Here is a 17908-nt window from a genome sequence, read left to right on the forward strand (position 1 = left end):
AAAGTGGTAGGCTACCGGATGTCTTTGGGGACAGAAAGCTGGTATAGCCAGAAGCCCCAGGTCCCCAGGGAGAGGTGGCAGCTCAGGGCAGGCAGGACATCTGGGTCCCCAAGGGAATAAGGCGTCGGGCTCAGTGCCAGGGAGGGGCACACCGGGGAATAAACAAATATTTACAGGGCTTCTGAAAGGGGGGCAAGGCCAGGGGATGGGGGTGGGGCCTAACGGTATTGCCTGAGCTGGTTGTAGACGTGGTCCAAGTTCCTGCACAGGAATATCGAGAGCGTCATGAAGGCCAGCTACAGAGAAAGGAGACTGGGTCAGAGAACTCAAGGGGGTGCTCAGGGTGACAAATCGGGGCAAGAGGGGCGGGGCAGGATTAGGTGAGCTGAGCCAAGTTGGGGTAGGGGGCAGGTGTCTTGTCAGAAAAGATGGTCCTTTAGGGATAATTCGCATGCAGAAGATGAGCCCTGGTGGGGCAGTGGTTAGCCTGCTAAGTGCAAGGTTAGTCATTCGAATCCACTAGCTGCTCCGCTGGAGAAAGACGAGACTTTGGTCTCCCATACAGATTTACAGTCTTGGAAACCCACAAGGGTAGTTCTCTGTTCTAGAGGGTCGTTACGTGTCAGAACTGACTTGATGGCAGCCAGAGAGAATACATGGAGTACACCCGCTGTACAGGTTAATAACCCTTCTGGAAGGGTTATTAACCTTCCAGAAGTGCACTGCCCAGTGCCTGGGCTGGCTTCGAAACGCCCACCTCTCTGCTGGTGATCTTATGTAGTTAATGGTTTGTGCCATCACATAAAAAAATCACTGCTCCATGGAGTGGATTCTGATTCACAGGGAGGCTATGCGGGATCCCCAGGAATAAATCTTAACGGGAGCAGACAGCTTCACCCTCCACTGGATCAGCTTGTGGGTTTGAACCACCAACTTGGTGGTTATTAACAGCCCAACACCTAATCCACAGAGCCATCAGGCAGGCCACATTTTGTGAGTCAGAGGAGAATGGGGTAGTGGTTACGGGTGCCAAGGGCATGGGCGCAAGGACATGGTGAGCGTGGATGGGGTGGGGAGACCTGGGAGTTAAGGATCTGCACTAGGTAAGAGTGGGAAGGAGCGAGCTCAGGAGCCAGTGCAGGGTTGCAACTGGTGCTAAGGGCCCTCCTTTATTCGGGAGCCTCTTCCATCTCCACTTCCGCGCCTACGCTCCCCGGCTCGCGCTGCTGCTCCGCGTCTAGCTCCCAGAGCGCCCACGGTCCTAGGGCTATGGGGAGCTTGCCCTGCAAGGTCTTGTCTCCCCAGTTGGGACAGGCATCTGCCATGCCCCGGCCACCCCATGGATTGCCGTTACGTCCGCCGCTGTTAATCATGCCACCACGGCCAGGGCTCAGGCTGGCTCCAGGGCTCCAGCCGCTGGTTCCCGGAGCCCATGGCCTCGGCCCGCCAGGGAGCGCGCTGCGTGGTAGCAGCAGGCTCAACCCCAGCACACTCACCTGTGATGAAAGGGGGGTGGGGAGCAGATCGGCCAATAGGAGGCTGGTATACCGAGTAGGGCCAATGGGGGCCAAGTATGGAGGAGCGGGAACGCCTCCCTGCATCTGGCCAATCAGCTCACAGAAGCTGGATCGCCGTCCCTTCCCCATCGCGGGTGGCGCGGTGGGAGGGCCTTTAAGCGCAATTGGGGCGGGGCCATCTAGGGGTTTTGGGGATCCCTAGCCAATAGCGAAGGCAAATCACCTCGAGTAGACCGACGCCCAGACAAATGCCCACGATGGAGATGAGGTTGTTATGCAGCCACTTCTTGAGGTTCTGCTTGCAGCCCTGGGGAGGGTAGAGAAAGGTTAACCAACCACTGGGCTCCTTATGGGATTGGTCCTCACCCCTTCATTTCAGGCCAGGGCCTGGCCACCCTGCGTCCCTAGTTACCAGGGCTCTGTCTCCTTGAGGTCTTTGGGTCAAACGGAACATTCGTGTTCAGCCAGAAAGCTAGCTGGCAATCTCCTGAAAAATCAGTTTTTGAAAACCCCCTGGTTCCACGCATGGGAGTTAATTCCAGGACAACTGGTTTTAATCCCTTTCCTTTAGAAGCTCCGCCCTCCCTAGACATCGCGGCGCTGTAGGTTAAGGTTGGAGCTTTGAACCCAGCAGCCACTCCGTGGGAGCAGAATGCTGCTTAATTTACAGCCTCGGAAACCCCAGGCGGCAGTTCTACTCTCTCCTAAAGGGTCGCTGATGGCAGTGCGTTGGGCTGGACTTGGTTTGTGCTTGTTAAGGTGCCATTGAGTCGGAAATCGGTTTCCGACTCATAGCGACCCCGTGTACAGCAGACCTAAACATTGCTCGTTGCTACGCCATCTTCGCGGTTGCTCATGTTTGAGCCCAGAGTTGCGGCCGTTGGGTTAATTCATTCCCTCGAGGGTCTTCTTTTTCGTTGCCCCTGGACTTGACCTAACATGATGTCCTCTTCCAGGGATTGCCCTGGCTTTTCAGTCGTTTTCTTTAGAGAGAAGACCCCGCCCCGCTAAGGAGGCCCCGCCCCTCAATCGCGCGATTGGTCCCTCCCTTCACTCAAGCCACGCCCACGGACCGCCTCCTGGAGACTCCGCCTCTCCCCGCCGTCTCCGCCCCCTCCTCACCTCTGGGTAGATGTGCCTGTCTGCCGGGATTAGGCAGAGGTCCGTGATGCGCTTGGGACGGGTCAGTGGCCCCTGCCGGCTGAGTTGGGGGACGGAGACCCTATCGGCGATGGCGGAGTTGTTGGTGGAGGAAGCGTTGTAGCAGGAGCAGGGCACGCGGGACCCCGTCGACTCGTTGCCTTTCAGGCTGGGCACTTGGAGCCAGTCCTGCGGATAATTCCAGCCGCAGCAGCGGAGCTGAGGGCGAGAGGCGGTTGTCAGAAAGGGCAGACGGGGTGTGGGGTGTGTGTGTGTGAGAGGACTGGGTGACGGCTGGGAGGCATTGACGGGGATGGCGCACTGAGGTCGGCGGGGTGTGGGGTTGCTGAGCGATGGGTGATGAGAGAGACAGGACAACTCCTGGGGACGTGGGGCTGGGAGAGGCCATGGAATCACGTAGTGCAGGGGACTGGGTGTTGCGGTCCAGCTTCAGGTCCTGGACAGGTGGGTGGCCGCGCCGGGACCCTGGAGGGAAGTCCCGTGTGGGGGGCGGGGTAGGTGCTAAAGTCTCTCTGGGTCAGTGTCTTGCTGGGGTCCGGACGTTAGAGGTGGGTTCTGGGGCTGGTGGGTGGGCCCACGTAGGGTGGAGGTGGGTGGAGGGAGGCAAGTTAGGGCTGGAGCAGGCGGTGGTTTAAGGTTGGGGGCGGGGGTCGAGTCAGGTGGGGTCTCCTGAGGGACCTGGGGTTAGTGTGGTGGACACGAGGCAGACACTCCTGGGGCGAGCAGTGCGGGTGGAGGGCGAAATCTAATCGAGACAGGGGTGAGGCCAGTCATGATTTAAGAGCCGGCGGGATGAGGCTAAGTGGCTGGGGGGAGGTGGGGGGGGGGGAGACCCTGGGGTTAGAGGAGCGGAAGCGGGGGCAGGGCCAGCCTGAGGATGGGAGCCGGAGGGACGGGACCGCAGGTTGTGGCCACGTGGGTCGAGGGGATGGGGGGTTGGGGAGTTGTTAGGGGGCGGGGCCGGAAGCGGGCTGAAGGCTCCTCTCTCTGCAGGGTGGTGCGGGGCTTGGTGGAGGCGGGGCCGGTTTGGGTCTCGGAGGGGTGCTACTGCTGGGCGGCGGTGGCGCAGAGGCTCAGGCACCTGGAACTGCACGTAATCCCAGCTCTCCTCGGCGGTCGTCTCCTCCGGGTTGGCCCCGTAGTTCTGGATGGTCTCCAGCACCATTTCCTCCACCTTCCGCTCCAGCTGAGGGGCCAGGTGTGACGCGAGACCTTAACAGCCTCCTTGCCCCGCCTCCCCGCACCCCATCCCCGGACGCTGCGCGCCGGGCCTGCCTTCTCTCTCCACGGCGGGCGGTCTCAGGCCCCAAGGGAGCACCCCACCCCCCGCCCCAGCATCTCGGTGTGCGCTCAGGTTCCTCGGTGAATAGATAACGTGCTAGGTCTCAATCTGCACGATATCTCACTGCCTTCTGACCCCTGGCCTGTGCCCAGTAGAATTGCTTCACAGGGTTTGCAACGTTGTGATCGTTCACAACCAGATGTTTTCTAACGCCCAGCCACCGGATGGGTTGGAACCACCAGCCTCTTTGGGGTTTAGCAGCTGATCTCAAATCGCTTGTCCCAGCCAGGCTCCTATTACAATTGCTGAGGTCAGCGGTTCAACACCCCCAGCCGCTCCGTGGGAGAAAGATGGGGGCTTTCTATTCCCATAAAGAGTCACAGCCTTGGAAACCCACTGGGGCATTTCTAACCCAATAGAAGTAATGTTTTAAAAAAAATACTCCCCCCCCTTTGCCCGCCTCCCCAACTCATCATCAAGGACCCCTGGTGGTGTAGTGGATCATGAGTTGGGTTGCTAACCACCGGACGCCGTAAAGAGTTACAGTCTCTGAAACAACCCACAGGGGCCGCTGTGAGTCAGAATCTACTGGATGGGGCCGAGTCAGGGCTTCCTTAGAACTTTGGGCTTCTCTCCATGTTGCCCTTGTTGCCATGGTAGTCGTCCTCCCCCTGCCCCCTTCATTTTTCAGTTGATAATCCTTAGGATGTCAATCTCTCTCTTCCTAGCTCTCCCTTTCCCTGGGGCCCTGTCCTGGTATCTTTGCCACTGTGCAGCTCTGTCTGTCTCCACCCCTGTCTGTCTGGTTGTTACTCTCTTCGCCTCTGTTTCTCCCTGCTTTCCTCTCCTCTTCCAACCCCTGTCTGTGCTTGCACCGCTTTCCACCTCCCTCCCTCCCTGCGGGTACCAACCTTCACCTTCACTTCCACCCCTGCCACCCCACCACTCACCAGCCTTCTCTGCGTGGAGATGAGGATCCCCAGGATGATCTGCACGGCAAACAGGAGCAGCAGCATCCCGAAATACTGGAGGTGGCAGGGCCGAGTTGGAGAGATCAGGCCACCGGGACTGCGGGAGTCCAGATTTGGGGCCACCCCACCCCCCAGGGAGGACGTGCATAGTTCTGGGGATGGAGAGGAGGTAGCTGGGGAGGCCCAAGGGGCCAGCTACTCACCAAGCCAAGGAGGCAGCGGAGCTCCTTGAGGGCCCCCACGCAGCCCAGGAGGGCGAGGCCCATGGTGAGGATTCCAGAGATAGCCAGGGCCTTGGACCAGACCTGCAGGGAGATGAAAGACAAACCTGCGGAGGCCAGAGGCCAGGGAGTGTGAATCAGAGGTGCCCCTGCTGTCACCAACTGCTACCACCTTAAGTCAGGAGTAGCAACCCAAGAGCCCTCTTTCTGAGTTCCTGGTGCTCCCCGCTGGGTTTCTGCCCGCCCCCTCCCCCATCTCTGACTCTGCCCTCTTTTTTGGGGGGCTCTGTGCTTCCTTTTATCTGAGTCTCTGCCCACCTTTCTCTGTCCCTTCTGCCCTCTGAGGCTCTTCCCAGCTCTCCAGTTTCCGTCCCCTCTTCCCTCTTCTTACTCCTCACCCCTAAGGGGTTCAATTCCATCACTGATGACATTCAGTTGGCCACTGACCTTCCCAGAAGCCTAGAGAGTATTCCCGGGGGTTGATTGTCTTGAGGGACAAATGGGGGTAGGTGTTTCATCAGGGCATGCATGGCCCAATGAACAGACAGACAGCCCCCCTTCTGAGTGAGTTGATTCCTACTCAGGGATCTCAAAGACAGAGTAGAACTACCCTATAGAGTTTTTCACCCTATAGGGCAGTGGTTTTCAGCCTTCCTCATGCTGCCACCCTTTCATACAGTTCCTCATGTTGTCATGACTCCCAAACAACAATTATTTACGATGCTACTTAATCACTGTCATTTAGCTACTGTTATGAATCGGGCGAGCCCTGTGAAAGAGTTGTTCAACCCCCAAAGGGGTCATGACCCACAGGTTGAGAATCACTGCTATAGGGTTTCCTAGGTGGTCAGTATTTTTAAAAATCATTCTATTGGCAGGTATCCCACATATCATACAATTCAATAGCTCATTCATATCCGTAAGGGTTATACAATCATCTCCATGTCAATATGAAAGCTATAAATCTTTACAGAAGCCCACAGTCACACCTTCCCCCTGTGGAGCCACTTGCAGGTGCAAACTACTGACCTTCTGGTCAGTAGCAGAGTGTTTTAACCACCAGGGCTCCTTAACACAGGGTAAGTACTTTTTTAAAAATTATAAATTATTGGGGCTTCTTAACAGCTCTTACAACAATCCATACATCCATGTATCAAGCACATTTGTACATACGCTTCCATCATCATTTTCAAAACATTGTTGACTTGAGTCCTTGGTATCAGCTCCTCTTTTTTGCTCCCTTCCTCTCCCCTCCCAAACCCTCACTAAATTATAAATTATTAAATGATTTTCCTATCTGATACTGTCCTCTGTCTCCCTTCCCCCATGTATCTTGTTTGTCCCCGACGGAGGTCAGTACTTAACTAAGGTTGAGCTATTAGGATTCTTCTTATGAATTTATTATTATGTCTGTACTCTTAAGAATCGGGTTTCTGTACATGCCTCCCCCTCTTTGCCGGTGTCTCCCAGCCAAACGACTCCCCCTCTGAACCTCAGGAGAAGGGAAGGAAGGTGGAAGAAGCTGACGGGCATCTACACCCGAAAGGACACGGGGGAAGTCCTGGGGCAGCAACTGCTGTTGTTATCGCTCCATGTACCAGAGGGACAACACTGAGGTTCAGAGAGGAGGGAGTGGTGGCAGCCGAGCCTGAGGCCTGCCGAGGGGGCTGGGCTCCAGGGGTCCCTGCCTAGGTCTGGGGTGACTCCCTGGCAGTCGTTTGAGAGGAGAATCAGGCTGTTCCACCAAGGCCCTCCCCAGGGACCCGAGCGCCCTCCTCACCCACAAAGGACACGAAGCTGGTCTTGTCCACAAGAATCCAGATGCCGAAGCAGAAGATAAGGCTGCCTAAGAACTGGGGAGAGGAGAGGAGAAGGGTGGTGGGTGGGCAGGGCGAGGGGGGCGTGGGGGCCTGGTGGGGATTCCGGTGGGGACTAGGACCAGAGGCCTGGGGAGCCATGGCGGGGCACTCACAAAGAAGAAGAGGTTGAATACGAAGAGGAAGTACTTGGTCAGACTGAGGCAGCTGCTCTGCGCCGACATCTTCACCTAAAACGTGGGAAGACCACCAGAAGGGACGGGGCAGGGAGGTGTTGGCTGGCTGGGCCTGACGGGTCCAAAAGAGAGAGAGGAGGGCCAAGTCCGAAAGAGAGAGAGAGGCTGAGGTGGAGAGGGAGAGAGAAAAGAGCAACTCACAAAGAGGAAGTTTCAGGGGCTGGGCGCCACCCCCTCCTTCCTCCCATGGGTGACTCTGTCTCACACACACACACAGAGACTCATACCTGTGGGACCTTGGCATCGGTGGGCACCAAGGACGCACGAGGCAGCTCCTCCCAAGGCTCCATGATTGAGCTTGGGACACCTGCAGGGACTCCTGTTCTACCTGCTCCTTCCTGCCTCCTCTGGGCACCAGCACCCCCACCCCCCACCCTCTGGGGACTGGCTCTGAACAGTGGCCTACCTCACAGACACTCTGACCTCATGGCCTGTGAAGCCCAGCCACCTCTGCTTCCCACTCTGGTCCCTTACCTGGCCTGCTCCCAGGCCTCGCCCTCTCTGCGTCCCTGTCATCTCCTTTTGTGTCTCTCTGTCCTGTGTCCTCCCTCCACCTCCCTCTCTGTCTCATTCGCTCTGGGTCTCTATCTCTCCCCATCTCTTTCCTCTTCTCTCTGGGTCTCTGACACCCCCCTCCCCCACCCTCTTGTCACTCTCTCCCCATGGGTCTTTTGTCCCCCTTATTCTCTGACTCTCCCCTCCCCCACCTTCTCTTGCCTAGAGTGAATACCAAGGTGCTTCACCTCCCACGTGTTGGGGCTGAACCTGGGTATCTGGGGGAAGTGAAAGTGCTGCAGGGGCGACATGGGAAGGTCCCTGGGAGTACAGTGGGTGGCCGGGCCCAAGCTGTACACCCAGCGGAAGCTCCGGCCCCAGCAGTACTTCCTGCCTTGGCAACGAGGCCCTGAGGAGAGGAAGGCCTTCGAGGTGCCAGGATTGAACGTGAGAACTCAGCAGTTAGATCTGCCCCCGCAGCCTCTGAAGTCTCTCCTGATGCTGTCCACACCCCAGATTCCCCCATCATGTCAAACCCCAAATTCGTCACAGGTTTCCAACTTCATCAAGGGCTCTCACCAAATCCAATCCACTGACATCTTGTAGATTCCAACTCATAGTGACCATTTATAGGGTTTGTGTTAGTCCAGGTAGAGTAGAGAAACCAATTCATGGGCATTCGTATGTGTATCAGAAAGAGCTTGATATAAAGAGTAATTGTATATTAAGAAAACATCCCAACCCAGTCCAGATCAAGGCCATAAGTCTATTAGCCCATATGTCTGATAACCAATGTATAAATTCCTTTTCAGACTCACGCAACACATGCAATGATGCCAAATACAAGAAGATCACAGGCCAGTGGGTGGTGGAAAGTCTTGTGGATCCAGTGGCGCTGGAAGCATCTCAGCGCTGGCGTGGGTCTCCACGTGGTTCCTCCAGCTCCAGGGCTCTGGCTCCATCAGAGTAGCTGCATGTGGCTTGTCAACAGGAATGTCTTACAGGGAGAGTGTCTGGCCTCCAGTGAGCTATTTATCTTCATCGTGCCTCCAAATGAGGTCATCAAGCTGCGACCTGATTGACAGGTTAAACTCCACCCCTTCACTCTTAATAGTCTCAAGTTGACACCAGATTATGTAATTGCCACAGGGTTTTATGGGTGCAGATAACCTCATCTCTTTCCCTTGGAGCAGAGGCGGTGAGTTCAGACTGCTGACCTTGTGCCTAGGAAACCTCTCTCTCTCTCAGTGACCCTGCTGCGCCACTCTCTTCTGGGGGAAATCTCCTCCACTATCTAAATCTGTTTTCAAATAAACAAATAAAATTAATTAATAATAAATATAAAAATAACTAAATCAGACATAAATACTGTATATGCTCGTGTATAAGCCGAGTTTCCCAGCACATTTAAAAAATGCCGTTTCTGTGGTAAAATTAGGTGCTTTGGCTGATATTCGGGTCGGCTTATACTCTAGTGTATACAGTAAATAAAAAATAATAATTAATCAGTCTTCTCAGCTCTAGCCTGGTATAACAGACTTTTCCCAGGGCACCTTCCTTCCCAGACCTCATTTCATCTCATACAGAGCTCAGGGTCTCCCCAAGTTTCCCTCCTCTTGTTTTTGTTTTTTCAATCTGGGGTATGAGGCAGCCCGACTTTCCTTCAGCCAGATGCCCAGCTGATGTCCTCCACTCCTCCCCTTGCCATCATGTCGATTCTGCTTCATAACCACCCTACACACAGAGTAGAATTATCCCCTGAGGGTTTCCAAGGCTCTACTGTTCATGGGAAACCATTGCCTGGTCTTTTCTCCACTTGGAGTGGCTGGTGGTTTGAGCCACTGATCTTTTGGTTACCAGCCGAGTGCATTCAGTACCAGTTGCAACACCAAGGTTCCATTTTGTCACTGCCGAAACCCAGTCCTTCCTGTCACCTGTTCATTTTCCCATGGGCCAGTGGTTCTCAACCTGTGGGTCGCGACCCCTTTGGGGACCAAACCACCCTTTCACAGGGGTCACCCGATTCATTGAAGTAGCAACATGACAGTGATGAAGTAGCAACAAAAATAATGTTATGGTTGCGGGGGGCGGGGGGGGCAGTCACCACCACATGAGGAATGGTATGAAAGGGTCACAGCATGAGGAAGGTGGAGAACCACTGCCTTGGACCTTCACTTCAGCCTCCAGGCCACCAGGCTCCCCAGTCCATCTGCTGCCCCCCGCCCCCCATGGTTCAAGGAGTGTCTTTTCAAAATTCATACCTGGATCATGCAGTCCTGGGTTCAAATGCCAGTCTGGGTAGCAATCTGATCTCTGAGCTTAGAAAAAGAACCAGGCAATGGAATTTTTCATATCATCCACTCCTGTCCTAGTCCCTCAGCTTCCACTTGTATTTAAAAATGGTCGTAACAGGATCTGCCAGGCAATGGTTTTCAGGTGGTCCATTTAGCGATCGCAACAGCACGGATCATGTTGTGCAAACTTCAACCCCAATCGTGGCCCATTTCCCCATCACCCCCATCAGAAACTCGTCGCTTCCTAAAGGATGACCAGTCCACCTCCTTCCTCATTCCGCCCGGCCCTGCTAAGCACGAATAAGCTTCACTGTTACTGCGTATAACAGAGGCCACACATCTTTGTCCTTTTGTGGTTGACTCCTTTCATTCACCGTTTTCAAGGTTGTTCAAGGTCGGAGCCTGGGTCAAGACTTCATTTCTATTTCTGGCCACGTAGTCTTCCAGTCTACTCCTCATCTGTCAGTTTTTAAAATTAAAGAAAGTAAAAGATGCTGTGGTAGCTTGCATGTGGTTGGAAGCGGTGCCAATAAGCTATGTCTTTCAGATGCCAGCAGGGTCACCCAGGGTGAACAGATCTCAGCTGAAACTCCCGACTAAGAACAGACAGTAGGCTGTTCATTTCTGAAGGCATAGCCACGGGAGATCTTACGAGTGGCAGTGGGACATTGCCGCTGCAGTGCGGGGAGATGAGCCCATCAAGTCGGACAGCACTCCAAACGAGACGGGGGCAGAGCTGCCTGCTCAGAGTCGTTGACCATGAAGACGTGGATGGACGAAAGCTTTCAGGACCTTTATATGCTGAGAGGGCCCAACTCAAAATGAGAAGAAACAGCCACCGGCACCCACGAGCAGCCAGAACATGGAACCTACAAAGCATGAACCTAGGGACATTGGAAGCCTTCAAAACTGAAATGGAACAAACAAAGATCAATGTCCTAGGCATTCGTGATCTCAAATGGCCTGTTAGTGGTCACATGGAGCCAGTTTACGATGCCTGAATGACTTACAAAAAGTAGAGTGCAGGAAGCAGGTAACGGGAAGAGAGTGTGTACACATGAATCCTTTATTCTCTTTTATTAAGAAGTCTGGCAGGCTGGGTTTATGGGGTGGTGGGAGGCCATCAATCTTGTGAGTTGGAGGTGAGTCCCCATCACATTCTTATCATTAATATTGTTCCCCACTCTGGCCTCCCGTCTTAGTGCGGCTTTCAGGTTACCTCTTAGAAGCACCGGGCTGATTGCCCTCTAGTGGGCAGCTTTAACGAGAAAGACTGAGTCGTGTTATTACTCTCTAGGCTCTGAAGACAACCATTCCCCCTTATCTTCCCCGAGCAATGGTGTTAGGTTACTCCTCCTAGGCACTCAGGGACCTTTCAGGTGAGGGTCCAGCCCACTTTGTTACTTAGGTGGTTACCTGTAATTAGGAGGGCTTGCACACCCCTAGAATGTATATAGGCCTTGGTCAGAAATGCACACTCTCTCTCTGCACAGACCTGGCTCCTGGAGTCATGACTGCGAAGGTGACCACTTGTATGCTTTATCTTGTCTGGACCCATTCAATGGTAGGTGGGGGCTGGTACCCCACAGAATAGGGTTGCCTTCTTTGTCAAAAAGAACATTTCGATGTCTATCTTGAAGTACAAAGCTGTGCACTTACAAGCTCAGTCTATGCAACTATTATTCAAATTTACACACCAGCCTTTAATGCGGATGAGGGAGAACTTGAATTCTACTGGTAATCTATTCAATCGGAAATGGATTAGACAATCAGTACGCACTGATAATTAGCGGTGATTGGAATTCAAAAGTTGGAAACTAAAAGGAAGGAACAGTAGTTGGAAATGTGGCCTTGGTGATAAAAAGTAAGCTGAAAAAAATTTTTTTAAAAAGTAAGCTGAGATGACACAGGAGAGTTTTGCAAGACCAATGCCTTATTCATTGCAAATACTCCCCCCCCCCAAAAAAAGCAAAATAACGATGACTCTCTATGTGCTCTTCACCAGATGGAATACACAGGAAAGAAATTGACTATATTTATGGGAAATTGTGATGGGGAAGCTCAATATCATCTGCCCAAGCAAGGGCCAGGAGTCGACTGGAACAGGCCATAAATTGCTTATATGCAAATTCAAGTTGAAGCTGAAGGAAATATATTCAAAATACCACCTTGAATATAGCCCACCTAAATTTAGAGAACATCCCAAGAACAGAGTTGATGCATGGAACTCTAAGGATAGAAGACGTGGTTAGTTGTGAGATGACATCAAGAACATCATACATAAAGAAAAGCAAAAACATCATAAAAAAACACAGGAAAGAAACGATCAAAGTGGACGTCAGAAGACACTCTAAAACTTGTTCTTCATTGTAGAGGAGCTAAGCAAATGGAAGAAAGGATGACGTAAAATTGCTGAACAGAAAATGTCAAAGGGAAGCTCAAGAAGACAAAGTATCCCTGGGAGATGGACTGCAGAGAAGGGGGGGGGGAGGGAGACTCCGGATAGGGGAAGATATGACAAAATAACAATCTGTGGATTATCAAGGGCTCATGAGGGAGGTGGGAGCAGGGAGGGAGGGGAAAAAAAAAGAGGACCTGATGCAGAGGGCTTAAGTGAAGAGCAAATGCTTTGAGAGTGATTAGGGCAAAGAATGTACACATGTGCTTTATATAATTGATGTATGTATATGTGTGGATTGAGATAAGAGTTGTATGAGCCCCTAATAAAATGTTTTAAAAAAAAGAAGACAAAGTAGAGTATTAACATGAAATGTGCATAAAGTCAGTCAAAAAAGACTAATATACACGGCATATCTCTAGCTGAAAGAACTGAAGGGAAGATGAGCTGTAGTATCAAAGGATTCTAGGAATCACAAAATATGAAATGATGCAGGGAGCATCGAAAGAAGATATAAGAAACAGTTACTGTATCGAAAATGTTGTGGACCAACCATTTCAAGAGGTAATATATGATCAAGAACCAGTGGTACTGAAGGAAGAACTCCAAGCTACACTGAAGGCAAAAAAAAAAGAGGGCTCCAAGAATTTGTGGAATGTCAATGGAAATGTTTCAACAAACTCACGAAGCACTGGAAGCATTCACCTGCCTATGCCAAGGTATTTGGAAGACAGCTACCTGGCTAATTGACTGGAAGAGATCCATATTTGTGCCCATCCTAAAGGAGTGTAACCTAACAGAATGTGAAAATTGTCTAGTAATATCCTTAATGTCACATACAAGTCAATTTTTGCTGAAATAATCTATCCACAGTTGCAGCAGTCAATCGACAGAGTTGCCTGAAATTCAAGCTGGATTCCGAAGAGGATGCGCACAACGGATATCCCTGCTGATGTCAGATGCATCTTGGCTGAAAGCAAAGAATATCAGAAATATGTTTTTATTTGGGCTTTATGGACTATGCAAAGGCATCGACTGCGTTGAAACACAACAAATGGTGGGTAACCTTGAGAAGCATGTTGATTCCAGAGCCCTTTACTGTACTCATGTGGAACTTGTGCATGGAGCGCGAGGCAATCCTTCAAACAGAACAAGGGCACACTGCACGGTCTAAAATTGGGGAAGGTGTGTGTCGGGGTTGTATACTCTCACCACCCTTCTTCAATGAATATGCTGAGCAAATCCTGCGAGGAGTGGGGCTGTATGAAGAAGAACGTGACATCACGTTTGGAGGAACACTTATTAACACAACTTTGCTTGCTGATAGTGAGGAAGACTTCAAGTATTTGCTGACAAAAATCAAAAGACTGCAGGCTTCAGGCTGAATGGTGATTCAATGCAAAAGAAAGGCAAAAAAATTAAAAAAGAAAGAAAGAAAGAAAAAGTCAAGCCCTCACTAGATCAATGTTCAATGGAGAAAAGATGGATGTACCAAGGAGTTAATTTTACTTGGATCCGCATCAACGTTTGTGGAAGCAGAAGTCAAGACATCGTCGGGCAAATCTGCTTCACGTGACTTCTCTAGAGTGTTAAACAGCAAGGACGTCCTTTCCAGGACTAAGGTGCACCTCATGCGCACGTGGAAGTTGGACAAGGACCCAAGCCATAGCGTTTTCATTGCCTCGCAGGCGTGTGAAAATTGGACATTGAATCCGGAACACTGAAGAAGAAGCAATGCGTTTGAACGGTGGCGTTGGAGAAGAAAGTACTATGGATGCTAAAAGGACAAACAAATCTGTCTTGGAAAAAAAGTATGTGCTCCTTAGAGGCAAGGATGGCAAGACATATATTGGACATATTGTCGAGAAACTGTGGGAAACGAACAGTGAGGGAAATCGAAAGAGGACTCTATTCCCTAACTTATCACAGAGGGAATCTGGAAAGCAGGTATTCCACGGTAGGAAACCCTCCACTTTGTCAAGTTAGAGGTCAAGTCCAAGTACACGATCCTGCTTTAAATATTCCCACAAATTCTCGCTTTAACAGCTATGCTGCCTTAAAGTGAGCACAGGGTTGATTCTATCTCCCTATAAAAACAGACATCCTTTTCTCGCTTCCCAACCCCCCTCATACATCCCCTCAATACAGTTATTAAGTTTCCTTGCCTGTGAGCTCAGGGACCTTGCTGTAGTTACCACTCACCCACATGAAACTACTGACTATAGGTAGTCTTAAGGCTACCTATAAATGTTCCAAGATAGTAAAGGTTTCTTCTCTCTTCTCCCAGTTCCACGTGGTCCATCAAAAGGAGCTGAGGTAAGCATGCTACCATAAAATGTGTCTGACTCGACAAAATAATTATAATTTTAAAATTATCAAGGCTTCATGAGGGAGTGAGGAGTGGGGAAAAAATAAGCAGCTGATGCCAAGGGCTCAAGCAGAAAGCAAATGTTTTGAGAATGATGATGGCAACAAATGTACAAATGCGCTTGACACAATGGATGGATGGATGGATTGTGATAAGAGTTGTATTAAATGATTAAATCAATAAAATGATTTAAAAAAAGAATGTCCTCTAAGGTCAGAAATTAAACAAAAATAATCAGCTCAAAGAAAGAAGTTTAAAAAAAGAAAGAAGTTAAAATAATAATTTTGAAAAATTGAGCATCAAGTTAAGGGAAGATATGCCAGTGTCAAATAAAATCTTCCTGCTTTCTTTATTAGTTGATTTTTAATATTTACTGGGAGAAATTTTCAATTTGATGGACTAAGGCATTTAGAAGTAACCAAGTCTACCACTAATATATATATGTACATGCCTATGCAGGCCCCAATCATATTATGAAGTTTACCTAAATTCTTCTTTCTTAAGGGTATCAAGAAGTCACTTTTTATTTTAATTTCTAAAAACATCACTGGAATAATTAATTTATTTGCCAATGTTCATGTTATTTCAAAATAAAAGTTGTGTTATTGGTAAAAACAAACAAACACCCCCCCCCATGTCTGACTCCTTTATTTTACTCTCTCCTATCTTCTTATCCTCTATGTCATGACTTTACTATAATCTTTCTATATCATCGCCGTATAGTTGCGCCTACTGGCCCTTCGGTTGTTGGAAGCTGGTTTCCTCCGACAAGAGACCAGTCTCTGGAATGGGCTTTACCCCACCCCCAACTTTTGTATGGAAATTATACTTGGCGAAGTGGAGGGCCTACAAAACAGAGGGAGGCCCTGAACGAGAAGGACAGACATCGTGGCTGCAGCAATGGGCTCAGGCATAGGAACACTTGTGAGGGTGGTGCTATGGGTCTGAACTGACTCACTGGCACCAAACAAGAGCAACAACAACAACAACAACAAAATATATATTGCATGGAATTTGCCATTGTAGGCATACAATTCAGAGGTGTGAATTATTCGCTCCATGTTGGCTTGTCATCATCATTATCTATTCCCCAAACCTTTGGTATTTCATATTGTTGTGCATAAAAGTCTCTCTGAGTTGGGACTGACTCAATGACCCCCAACAACAGCAACAACAACAACATTGCTGAATTGTGTATATAACAGTATTTATATACCGAACTCTTGCAAGCCTCCTAGTGTCTTCTGCTCAATAAACTTTTCCTTCACCTCCTTCCTCTTTGTATATTGCAGGTTTTTCATGAGCCTTCATCCAATCTTGAAGACATATTCTTCATATTGTCCAGTTTCCCCGATGATTTGCTCAGTACACAAGTTGAATACGTTTGGTGAGAGGATACAACCCTGACACACACCTTTCCTGATTGTAAACCAGGCAGCATTCCCTTGTTCTGTTTGCACAACTGCCTCTTGATCCACGTACAGGTTCTACATGAGCACAATTGAGTCCTCTGGTATTCCCGTTCTTCCCAAGACGATCTTATTTGTTACGATCGACATGGTCGAATGCTTTGGAATAGTCAATAAAATACAAATAAACATGGATATTCTCTGCTTTCAGCCAAGATGCATCTGACATCAGCAAGGATATCCCTTATTCCAGGCCCTCTTTTGAATCCAGCCTGAACTTCTGGTGGCTCCCTATAAATATACTGCAAAGTTTGTTGGATTATCTTCAGCAAAATTTTACCTGCATGTGATATTAATGATATTGATCTCGTAGTTGAGCCTTCTATTGGGTCACCTTTCTTTGGAATGGGGATGAATATGGATCTCTTCCAGCCAGTTGGGCACGTAGCTGTCTTGCAAGTTTCCTGGCCTATATGATATGTGTTTCCAGTGCCTCATAAGCTTGTTGAAACATTTTAATTGATATTCCATCAATTCTTGGAATCTTGTTTTTGCCAATACTTTTAGTGCAGCTTGATCTTCTTTCTTCAGTACCATTGGTTCTTGATCATATGCTACCTCGTGAAATGATGGAATATCGACTAGTGTTTTTGATAAAATGACTGTGTGTATTTCTTTCATTGTTCAATATTTTTCCCCATGGAACTCAATATTGCACTTTGAGACTTGAATTTTCTCTTGAATTCTTTCAGTTTAAGATATGCTGAGCCTGTTCTTTCATTTTGGTTTTCAACTCTAGGTCTTTGTACATTTCATTATAATATTTCACCTTGTCCTCTCAAGCTGTCCTTTGAAATATTCTGTTCTGCTCTTTGACTTCATTTCTTCCAGTTGCCTTAGCTACTCTAAGATTAAGAGCAAGCTTCAGAGTCTCTTCTCACATCTACTTTGATCTCTTCTTTCTTTTCTGTTGTGGTAGTTACATAATCTGGTGTCAATTTGGGACTTGAGTGAAGGGATGGCATCTAGTCTGTCAATCAGGTTATAGCCAATGCGGTCTCTGTGTGAGCATGGCCTTCCCCTAAGAATTCTACTGACAAGACACATGGCACATGCCTCTTGATCGCATGTTTGATCAATTTCAGACTGAAGACTTTGGTAGAATCCTTCCATTTCTGCTGTCCTGTTTGGTGCCTAAGCTTGAATAAGAGTTGTCTGGATTGGATTTCCTTAAAGGCAGATATAATCCTATCACAGAAAGCATTGTACTTCAAGATAGACCTGGAACTGTCCTTCTCTGATGATGAATGCGAGGTCAACTTCCTGGCATTTGAAATACCAGTGGCATGGCTTCCAGCCTCCATGCAACACAGAAGTGACCACAGGATGACAAACTGATAGGCAAGCGGTGGCACTTCAGGATAGATCTTGAAATGGCCTTTATGATGAAGAATGAAAGGTCTTTCCTCTTGATTGTTTCATCCAGGGCTGAGTAAACCATATGATTTTCTGATTAAAAAATGGCCAATCCCACCCCATTTCAGCTCACGAACTCCTAGAATGATGATATGTATGTGTTCCATTTCATTTTTTTTTACAACTTTCAATTTTCCTAGATTCATGTCTGGTACATTTCAAGTTCTGATTATTAATTGATGCTTGCAGTGTTTTCTCCTCATTTTGAGCTGTACCTTATCAGCAGTGAAGGCTTTCCTCCATGCATGCCACTATGATCTCCT

The 17908-nt window shown here is 49.4% G+C and overlaps 2 protein-coding genes across 2 annotated transcripts in view; one reads left to right on the forward strand and one right to left on the reverse strand.

The window, feature by feature from the left end:
- Positions 1–14: 14 nt before the first annotated feature.
- On the reverse strand, positions 15–7193 carry CD37 (CD37 molecule). Its single transcript, XM_075536853.1, has 8 exons — positions 7125–7193; positions 6933–7005; positions 5135–5259; positions 4911–4985; positions 3760–3864; positions 2640–2876; positions 1741–1824; positions 15–296 (listed from the first exon to the last, which is right to left on the reverse strand). The coding sequence occupies exons 1-8, from the start codon at positions 7191–7193 to the stop codon at positions 219–221; spliced, it is 846 nt and encodes a 281-aa protein (XP_075392968.1). The 3' UTR covers positions 15–218.
- An 816-nt stretch (positions 7194–8009) lies between these two features.
- SLC6A16 (solute carrier family 6 member 16) overlaps positions 8010–17908 on the forward strand; it is a 32234-nt gene continuing 22335 nt past the window's right edge. The window contains exon 1 of the mRNA XM_075537901.1: positions 8010–8147. Coding sequence (XP_075394016.1) covers positions 8010–8147 — 138 coding nt within the window. The remainder of the gene's footprint in view (positions 8148–17908) is intronic.

This window comes from Tenrec ecaudatus, chromosome 18, assembly GCF_050624435.1.
Source record: "Tenrec ecaudatus isolate mTenEca1 chromosome 18, mTenEca1.hap1, whole genome shotgun sequence".
NCBI lineage: Eukaryota > Metazoa > Chordata > Mammalia > Afrosoricida > Tenrecidae > Tenrec > Tenrec ecaudatus.

Coding starts and splice junctions, on each gene's coding strand:
- CD37 (XM_075536853.1), bottom strand. CDS start 7,193: ATGTCGGCGCAGAGCAGCTGCCTCAGTCTGACCAAGTACTTCCTCTTC. Junction 3,865..4,910: donor TCTCCACGCAGAGAAGGCTG/GTGAGTGGTGGG, acceptor CTGGCCCCTCAG/CTGGAGCGGAAGGTGGAGGA. Junction 2,877..3,759: donor GGGATTACGTGCAGTTCCAG/GTGCCTGAGCCT, acceptor TCTCGCCCTCAG/CTCCGCTGCTGCGGCTGGAA.